Here is a 9,854-nt window from a genome sequence, read left to right as displayed (position 1 = left end):
ATACACCTATGCCTGAATATAAATAAATGTTCAATTTAATTTCTAAGCTGTGTGTAGTTATTTTCGAAGAACAAAGATCTTTACGAACAATAAAATCGATACACCATGACCATAGACTATAGTTTGAGATTAATAAGTAGAACGTATTTTAAATACTGTTTGATAGTAATTCTATAAACAGAGCCTATATAACCATAATATATAAGTACTTACTACTCATATCGAAAGTTCGGTAGTCAGTACTAATAACCAATAAGAAGTTATTAGTATAAACTATAAAATCTGCTTCTGTTTCATTAGAACGGGATTTATTGAAAATGCCCCATTTCAGAATAGAAACTAATGTGCCGAAGTCAAAAATTCCGCAAGATTTCGTGACCAAAGCTGTGCCGATTTTGGCTAAATCTCTTGGAAAGCCAGAGCAGGTAGATAGTAAAATAAAACTTGGGCATTAATCAGTGACTATTGGTAAACGCTCAGCTGTTTTAAATATAAATACTCTTTGTTGGATACCAGCGAACTCAGGTTCCTACTGCTAACTACATTATAATTGGCCTCATTGTTATTCAGCTCCCCTGAGATTAAATTTACCTTTAAGAATTTAAATCCTGTTAAATAAATTTTGTGTCATATTAAAATATTAATATAGTTAATATTTAGATAATCAATATATTACTTATATCACACTTAAATTAAAAAAAAATTTTTTTTTAATTAATTATGATGTTATCTTTGGAGCTAAAATATAAATGTATCAATATTGAATATTGAATTGACTACCTCAATTACTAATTTTAATATTTTTGTTTAGAAAAACAATTTGATGAATTATCATTACTAGCACAGTGGGACCGCAGGTCAAATCCATTGATGATCAAAGGCATCCTAATCTCGTTCAACATGTGCAGGTTTCCTCAGTATGATTTCCTATACTACCAAAAATGAGATGGAATTGAAATCACAAATTGAGCACATGAAATTTCCATAGTACTGCCTGTATGCCTAGTTTTTAACCTGCAATGTTGAGTCTAATGCTTACTAGTTTTAACCACTGAGTTACCCCAGCTCTTTGTTTGAGTTTGTATTTTTTAATAATGAGTTAAATCTTGTTCAACTTTTCAGTATTGTGTAGTGTCTGTTATTCCGGATATACCAATGAGTTTTGGTGGTACAACTGAACCTTGTGCCATTGCCAATCTTATGTCTATTGGAGCTCTTGGTGTTGAACAAAATAAAAAACATGCTAAAATACTCTTTGAACTAGTAGAGAAAGAATTGGGTGTCCCACAGGATAGGTAATAGTTGTGTTGTGTTGTGTTATTATGTATCATTTTAACAATTATTTAATATTTTAAAATGTTTACTAATATTCAATAGTATTCATTCTTATTTGTATTATATTTTGCTTAATATTAGACAAGTACAAAGCCTTGTTTGTTTTTGTTTATTATAAATAGAAATGCAAAGTGGCAAATGGGCCTCATGATAGTGAGTTGTCAAGACGACCCGTAGACATAGGCACTACTGACATGCACAAAGACTAGGTCTTTGATTCTGATATTCTCAATATAAGAATATTATTATTATGTACTACAGAAGTAGTACAAAAAGTATTTGCAGAAAGGAAAATAAGATTTTATTAACAAAATTAAAAAAAAAAAAACAATGTACACATTTATATAATCCTACTACCATATCTATATCCAATACATTTATGCTGCTATTTTTTATCCATAATCATATAAATATCAGGTCAGGGGTTAAAAGTTGTATAAGTGATTTCATTATAATAATAATAATATTAAATCTTGTGATAAAGTTATCATATTTATCCAATTAACATTCATAAATATTTCTATTAATGACTCCATACATATATTATTTTTAAATATTGCAGGATGTATATAACATTTCAAGATAACCCTACTGGCAATGTTGGATTTAAAGGCACAACTTTCCATGCATTATTTGGATAATTTATCTAATGTTTCCCAGGATTTTTTAACGAAAATATGAATATGAGTTTTTAGTTATATTATATTATCAAAATAAAGCATTAAAAAGTAAATTAGTTTTTGTTTTATTTGTATGGTATTATCGCAAGTTAAATGCAAAATATTATTAATTGTTATATTAATAATTGTTTAGACTCAACAGACTATTGTATATTTGTATATTGTATACAGACTGTTGTATATAACTTGTATCAATTTCTCTATGATCCTTATTCAATGGTCGATACCAGTTAAGGGCGAAATCCCGGTGAGTTGTCGTCATCTGTTTTTCTCGCTGGAATAATGCATTTTACTCATTTCACCACAAAAAAGTGAGAGTTTAGGCGGACATCAATTACACCGGATTAACCACTAAAAATGAGGTGGGTTCCGCTGGTTTTTCGGGAGCATCATGAGATCGCTTAAGCTTATTATCGTGTCGGTGAGAAGGCCGCCTTGGAGTGTAGGTGCGACAAAAATTTAAGTATTTTTAGAAGTATTAAAAAACGTGGAACTATCCAGTTATCAATCCATTGTTTAGGTTGAGCCTATATTTTTTTATGTAATTACTTCGCAACGGTAATTGATTACGTTGCAATGGTTATTTGCAGAAGCAAAACATATCAAAATATACTTTATTTAAGTAGACTTACAAAAGCGTTACTAGTCGATAAAAACTTATTCAGTTTTTTCAAAAAGAAATTTAAGATTGATTAGAAAATATTAATAATAGTTATTTAAAAATAAAACACTAGATGAATAAAAACGAGAGAGAACAGTTAAGTTAATGAATAGTTGAAATGATGTTGAAAAAGAAAAAAATATATAAAAAACGGGTCTCCCCAAACTTAGGGACTTAACATATCAAAACTAAATAAGTTAATATTAAATTAAAGGTTAAAGCAGTACGATCAGTTTTTTTTTTATAAGGACGATGAAATTCATTGTCCTAATAATTGAATTAATAAGTAGTCAGATATATATTATAAAATTAAAAGATAAATGTATCTTTGTTTTTGGTAAATCATTAAAAAAAAATTGATTTTAATTGCTATCGATTTTTGTCTGAGACTCCATTTGAATATTTTTTTTACACTCCAAAAGATTTACTTTTTTTGCTTTTAAATATTACACTCAGTGTAAATTTTGCTATCTTTCTCTCAAAAATCAAAACTCAAATTGGTAGCTGTCATGATGATGTTTAATCTGTTTGTGTTTTCACAGTCTTGAGTTTTTAGTCTTTGCATTTGCTCTTGCTGTATTAATTTAATTGTGACAAGTATGAAGTGTTTTTAAACTTAAAGCTAATGGTTTAGTCATTTTATATTCTTCTGTATTTGAGATGTCTGCTGTTCGGGATATTATTTCCTAATCTTCTTTTTTAAAACGATATAAGTACTTCAGTTAATCTGCTGTGATATCTTAATATACTGAGTTAGGTTTTCGTCTACAAACGAAATGGAGGATCACAGAAGTGTTGAAGACACTCCAGTGTCTCAAAGGCTGACAAATGACGACTTCAGGAAATTGCTAATGACCCCTCGGTCAACACCAGCCGGAGGTGCTCACCCTGCTGGTTCTGTAAGGGAAGCCATGGCTAATTCTGGGTAATTCGAATGATAGTTTCTTATTAGTTTTAATTCATATAATTAAGACCGTGTACATCAAATTACACATTTATCATCAATAAAATTTTTAGTTTATTATAACTTTTTCTATTAACTATCTTAGGTCTATGCCACCACCAGCTGAAAACAAAGGTGAACTTCGTCGTAAAAAGAAATCATATTATGCTGCCTTAAAAAAACAAGAAGACAATAAGCTTGCTGAGCTCGCCGAAAAATATAGAGACAGGGCACGAGAAAGAAGAGATGGAGTCAATGATATTTGTGCGGTTGATCCTACAAGTAACACCAGTAGTGCATACAGGTCTACAATGTTTAATAATCTTTTCTTTACCAACAATAATTTGTAGTCATAAAGGTTATAGTTTGACTCAAAAACTAAATTATTGAATTGTTATTTTGTACTTTAAGTTAAATCAAATATTATTATATAATTTGATATAAGTAAAAATTATTATTGTTACTTTTAGAGCTGTTGCACCTGATGTTAAATCTGGGATGGATGCAAAAGAAAGGAGACGACAGATGATTCAGGTAAACTGTCAATTATTTCACGAGTACTATATTCTAGGTTAAAGTTGTTTGTAATAATAATAATAAATATATATAGTTAAGTAAGTCTTATCTGCATTACTCCAAATGTTATGGTCTTATATGTATTTAAGAATGACAATTGTTATATTTTATTTCAGGAATCTAAATATCTCGGTGGTGACATGGAGCACACTCACTTGGTTAAAGGTCTCGACTATGCTCTTTTGCAAAAAGTAAGTTGATTTTCTAATCTATCAGTTGTATAAGACTGTGGCTCAGCTGGGAATGAATATGTCCCAAATGGAGAGACTATAGTTTAATCCAATCAAAGAAGGAATAAAGATAAACAAACCATACATCATGCGATTTGCTAAAAGCTCAGCTATATTGTGCATAACTTTAACAGTTGATTAATATGTCTTCATTTGGTATACAACACTAATCCACTTAAGTACTTATATCCACTTTAATCTTACTTCCACAGTTCCTTTAACACTTTGTTGAAGCTCAAATGCAATTTTTTCGCAAATCCATAGTGAAAATCATAGATTATTCAAGCTCTCGACTGATGATATTGCATCATTCAATGTCAAGTATTATTTAATTGGCCTTTTTTGTACTCTTGTAGAGATATACTTGATAGTGTTGGAAGGAAGATGTGTGTTTATAATAATAAATAAAACTTAATAACAAACATGTTACAAAAACATTTACAAAGAAATGCATTTTTTACTTTAAAATTTCACTACTTTCTTATGTACTTTTTACATCATCTAAAAATTTAGCAACTTCGTAACTCAGACAGTACATAGACAAAGCCATAGTTTCTGAGTCTGGAATTGCATTACCATTGGACTATGGAAGTGTGGCAATCGAGTATGTGTGTAAATTTTTTTCACACACACTGTGCACTATGTTAATATCAGTAAATCATACATGGATGTGAAATGCTTTGATTCAAAATAGAGAATGAAAATTATATTAAAATTCAATATAATAAAAAATAAATTATCCTTTTATTTTTTATTAGGTACGTTCAGAAATTCAAACTCGAGAACAAGAAGAAGAGGCAGAAATGGAACGACTTGTATCAGCTCCGATAGAACCAATACAGGAGACCAAAGAAATATTACCGGTGGTATGTGTAATGTGCAGTTGTAGTAATTTAAGGTATATATTACAATAGGTAATTACATGGATTGTTAAAAAATGACTGACGTCACTAACCCTAAGTGAAAAAAAAAGTTACTTCCATGTTCAAATTAGTTTTTCTTAAATTTTTTATGGCTTAAATATTAAATATGTAATAAATTTTGCTGATAATTTTGATACTCTTACCCCGTATGTGCGATTTAAAACAAGACATTAATGTTAATATACTTTATTGTATACCACAAACAAAAATACAGAAATATTAGAATTAAACAAAAAAAAAAAAACAAATATAGAAATAACGCTCAAAACAAAAATATAACCAATTATATGTGTGTACAATGGACTAATTAGCCAGCTCTTCCAGACAATAAATATATAGTAAATAGCCGAATTCCCGCGTGGTCAGTACACACTGTCGGTTATACGCGTGTACACTTCACGCACTGCGGATTTTTCAAGTACCATGTACATTTGATTGAAAATGAAAATACGAAATTATCGAATAAAAATTATCGTTAAATGTACATGTTGCGACTTTGTCGTAAATAAAAAAAATATGTTAAAAAGTATATTTATGTTGATTAGCGTCGTGTTTCACTTATAAATGTGAAATTCGCTTGTAATCGATTACTATGTCACACATTTCTGCGGTATCCATAATTAACCGTATAATCTAGATAGATAGTAATTTTGTTGATGATATTGTCTTGCTGATTTTCTTAATAATAATACTTTTCTTTTCAGGAGGAAGAGGTACAATATGAATCGCCCATGGCCAGAAATATTCATAATCTGATCACGGAACAAAAGTAAGTATGCAAAACACGAAACCTTCTGACTTCGTATGATCGCCGCCCCTCAGCTACGCTGTCGTTTTAGTGTTCGGTCCTGGTGGAGGGTCTTCCTTGCGATTCAATTGTCATCAAATTGTTTTTAGCGGTTTCGCCGTAAAAGTGTAACGCATTTATAATATTAGTACAGTCAGTTCTGATTTAAGTTTTTTGATTATGTTATGTCTAGATACTGACAAAGCGTTTCGAAAATAATAGTGGCCGACAGTCGTCCACTAAGTACATGCACACAAGCAATAGTAGTATGACGTTTGGCGAGTGTCAAGCGTAGCCGTCACGCACACCAAGATAATAAATGTTGCCCCGTTTGTTTTAGTTATTTCGTATTGCAACGTTATCTAGGTATATAAATAATCTCAGCGTAAATTCTATGTATACAGATTCTTTACTTTTCACTTTATTTAAAAAAAATATTTGTCGTTATTCACTAGTACTTTGATATAAGGTATAATCGAATACCTATTATATTTATTTATTTATGCAGGAACAAGAAGGTGGTGCGCAACGAGCTGTTCGCGGCGGGCCGCATGGCGTACGTGGTGGAGCTGGACGAGGAGGGCGGCGCCGACAGCGACATCCCCACCACGCTGACGCGCAGCAAGGCCGACGTGCCCGACAGCGACCGGCGCAGCTCGCCCGGCGCCGCCGACGTCGTGCTGGACAAGCTGGCGCAGATCTTCGCCTACCTGCGCCACGGCCGCCACCGCAAGCTGAGGAAGGCCAAGGTGCTGCCCACTTGCAGATGCCCGATCATTTGAGAGATTATAAATCTATTTGCGATAATAATAATATTATAGGAGCAGCCTTGAGATAAGATTGTTAGATACTTTTTCTATACCGACCTGAAAAAATGTATGCAAAATTTCATGATGATCGATCGAGTACTGTTTTCGAATAACTAAAATATAATTATCATTGTACATGAAAACTGAAAAAAAAAAACAAAAAAAAAAAAATATCCCGCTGAGTTTCTTTCGCCGGTTCTTCTCAGGTCCGAGGTGTTAAATTCCGAACCGGTTGTAGATTTTTGACTTTCAATAAGCAAATGTAAACACTTCTATATAGAATAAAGATTTTTGACTTTGACTTTGAGTAGTTGAGACGTGAAATCGGTATACAAACTCACTTTCGATAATATTAGTAAGGATGCCCCGATGCTTCGTTTTATTTGATTCAATATAATATAAAGCTGCAACCAGACATGAGTACGAGCAAATTGTAACGAGTAGAACTGCCACGAGATAAATTTCATCACAAATAATTATTTACAGTTTGTATAAATAATTTTAATAATATAATATTATTACTTTTTTTTTATAGGATAAGGCGACGGAAAAAGGTCGTAACGACGATTCTATATACGGCGACATTGGAGATTACGTCGCTGGCGATCGACGAGGCGAGCGGCGAGACGAACGCCCTCGGACCTACTTTGATAAGCCACTTGAAACTGAAAAGGAAGAAGGTTTGTATCGTAAGGTATATTATAAAGAGTCTCAGAAAGTCCTCTCAACTACTTTCATAAGGAGGAGAAAGTTTGTAGCTTATTCATTACATTACATTAGCAGCCTGTAAATTTCCCACTGCTGGGCTAAGGCCTCCTCTCCCTTTGAGGAGAAGGTTTGCAGCATATTCCACCACGCTGCTCCAATGCGGGTTGGTGGAATACACATGTGGCAGAATTTCGTTGATATTCGACACATGCAGGTTTCATCACGATGTTCTCCTTCACCGCCGCGCACGAGATGAATTATAAACACAAATTAAGCACATGAAAATTCAGTGGTGCTTACCTGGGTTTGAACCCGAAATCATCGGTTAAGATGCACGCGTTTTAACCACTGGACCATTTCGGCTCTTAGCTTATTGTGCTATTGGTGGTAGGTCTTTTTGCAAGTCTATATATATATATTCTACCGCCAACCAGCATTACTTAGTACTGTTGTGTTCCAGTTTGAAGTGTGACTGAATTAGTGTAACTACAGGCATAAGGGACATTCTCAGTTCCCAAGGTTTGTTTGGCGATGGAATTATGAGGCATGATTATTATGCTATACAGTACTAATTTCTATGGGCACCCTCATTTGTCCGCATCAGTCCGTCCACCTGTTTGAAATAAATTACCATAGATTAAAACCTACAACCGAACACATAAACATAGGAAGTGTCCTATGTAGGAGAATTTAGGCGCTACATTGAGCGATCACTCAATCTGACCGGATCTAGTGACATAAGCGACGTAAATAACCTTACAAACAAAACAAAAAAGGTTTATATTTCCGACACCTACATTTTAAGACAGTTTTCCAATTTACTTACGACGCTTTATAAATTGTATTCTTTCTCGATCCTCGCCGTCAGTCGTCTCTCGATCGATTTAATCTCTCGAGTTTCTTGAGATCGCTGAGCCATTTCTGAGCCTCGTGTCATACTCGTACGCACCGGCCGGCAGGTCCCGGGCCGCTGGCGCGCCGGGCGCCGCCCACCAACCCCGAGGAGCGCGACAAGCGCTCGGCCGCGCTGCTGTCGCGGCTGGCGGCGGAGCCCGAGGGCTACGCGGAGTGCTACCCGGGGCTCCGCGAGATGGACGACGCCATCGACGACTCGGACGATGAGGTCGACTACACCAAGATGGACGCCGGCAACAAGAAGGGCCCCATCGGTATGTATTGAAACGAGATATGCTCGTCGTCCCGAGTGTTCGCAGATTGTAATCATTGCACTTAAAATAGGTCGCTGGGACTTCGATACCCAGGAGGAGTACTCGGCGTACATGAGCAGCAAGGAGGCTCTGCCGAAGGCCGCCTTCCAGTACGGCGTGAAGACGCAGGACGGACGCAAGACCAGGAAGACCAAAGATAAGAGTGAAAAGGCGGAACTCGACCGGGAGTGGCAACAGGTACATTTATTCGCTTTATTAAACTGTTATTTTATATATATTTATTAAACTTTATTGCTCGTAGGCTTTACGAATTAATCCGTGTAGCTCTCTCAATAATTTCTTATTTTACTTTTTCGGTTTTAAGTGCGCCAGTGTATTTATAGACTCAAGATATGTAATATTAGGTATCCATTAGATGGCAAAACATTGTCGATTTAAATATTATAGTGTCTTATAGTAGCAAAAAGACGTGTGTATATATATATATATAATTTGCATTCCAACCCTAAAAAAAAATTTTTGTTTATTTTATTTTTGTACCACAGGCAATTTTATACTTTTAATAGATGTTTTATAATTTTTTTTCCAGATTCAAAATATAATACAAAAACGTAAGGCTCCACAGTACACTGGCGACGAAACAGGTTTCTCCAAGACTCCAAAATATTAATGTTTTGTAATTTTTCTTGTCATATATACATACAGACGTTTGTGCTTTAACAGTAGGTAATATTATACTTATGTATATTTTAAATTTGTATTTTACGCAATATTATGTAAATAGTGTGAGCAAAATAAATTTATAAAAAAATTTACGACTTGTAATTTATTTGATCATATATAAAAAAAATACCTGTACTTATGTACGCGCTTAAGAAGTTCTACTTCTTCGGCGTTATTAAAAGTAGTGCAACTACTATAATAACGAGGTATTATTTGCAAAATAATATTATCACAAAAAAGAAAAAAATATTATTATGCAAAATGTAATTGCTTTTTTTCTACCGCCACTTGCATTAAAATTATATATGAA

General features: G+C 33.7%; 2 protein-coding genes across 2 annotated transcripts; both read left to right on the top strand.

Annotated features, from left to right (window-relative positions):
* The first annotated feature begins 139 nt into the window (after nt 1–139).
* LOC125071811 (macrophage migration inhibitory factor-like) lies at nt 140–2,062 on the top strand. Its single transcript, XM_047682203.1, has 3 exons — nt 140–425; nt 1,123–1,295; nt 1,898–2,062. The coding sequence occupies exons 1-3, from the start codon at nt 318–320 to the stop codon at nt 1,974–1,976; spliced, it is 360 nt and encodes a 119-aa protein (XP_047538159.1). The 5' UTR covers nt 140–317; the 3' UTR covers nt 1,977–2,062.
* Nucleotides 2,063–3,228: 1,166 nt separating this feature from the next.
* On the top strand, nt 3,229–9,615 carry LOC125071725 (protein Red). Its single transcript, XM_047682074.1, has 11 exons — nt 3,229–3,601; nt 3,726–3,923; nt 4,090–4,153; nt 4,312–4,386; nt 5,184–5,291; nt 6,053–6,117; nt 6,644–6,884; nt 7,480–7,624; nt 8,612–8,821; nt 8,892–9,058; nt 9,411–9,615. The coding sequence occupies exons 1-11, from the start codon at nt 3,453–3,455 to the stop codon at nt 9,489–9,491; spliced, it is 1,503 nt and encodes a 500-aa protein (XP_047538030.1). The 5' UTR covers nt 3,229–3,452; the 3' UTR covers nt 9,492–9,615.
* The last annotated feature ends 239 nt before the right edge of the window (nt 9,616–9,854 follow it).

Source organism: Vanessa atalanta, chromosome 20 (assembly GCF_905147765.1).
Source record: "Vanessa atalanta chromosome 20, ilVanAtal1.2, whole genome shotgun sequence".
NCBI classification, from domain to species: domain Eukaryota; kingdom Metazoa; phylum Arthropoda; class Insecta; order Lepidoptera; family Nymphalidae; genus Vanessa; species Vanessa atalanta.
Note: the sequence above shows the minus strand (reverse complement) of the source record. Positions and strands in the feature narration are given on the sequence as shown.

Coding starts and splice junctions, on each gene's coding strand:
- LOC125071811 (XM_047682203.1), top strand. CDS start 318: ATGCCCCATTTCAGAATAGAAACTAATGTGCCGAAGTCAAAAATTCCG. Junction 426..1,122: donor CTCTTGGAAAGCCAGAGCAG/GTAGATAGTAAA, acceptor TCAACTTTTCAG/TATTGTGTAGTGTCTGTTAT. Junction 1,296..1,897: donor TTGGGTGTCCCACAGGATAG/GTAATAGTTGTG, acceptor TAAATATTGCAG/GATGTATATAACATTTCAAG.
- LOC125071725 (XM_047682074.1), top strand. CDS start 3,453: ATGGAGGATCACAGAAGTGTTGAAGACACTCCAGTGTCTCAAAGGCTG. Junction 3,602..3,725: donor GAAGCCATGGCTAATTCTGG/GTAATTCGAATG, acceptor TAACTATCTTAG/GTCTATGCCACCACCAGCTG. Junction 6,118..6,643: donor AATCTGATCACGGAACAAAA/GTAAGTATGCAA, acceptor TTATTTATGCAG/GAACAAGAAGGTGGTGCGCA.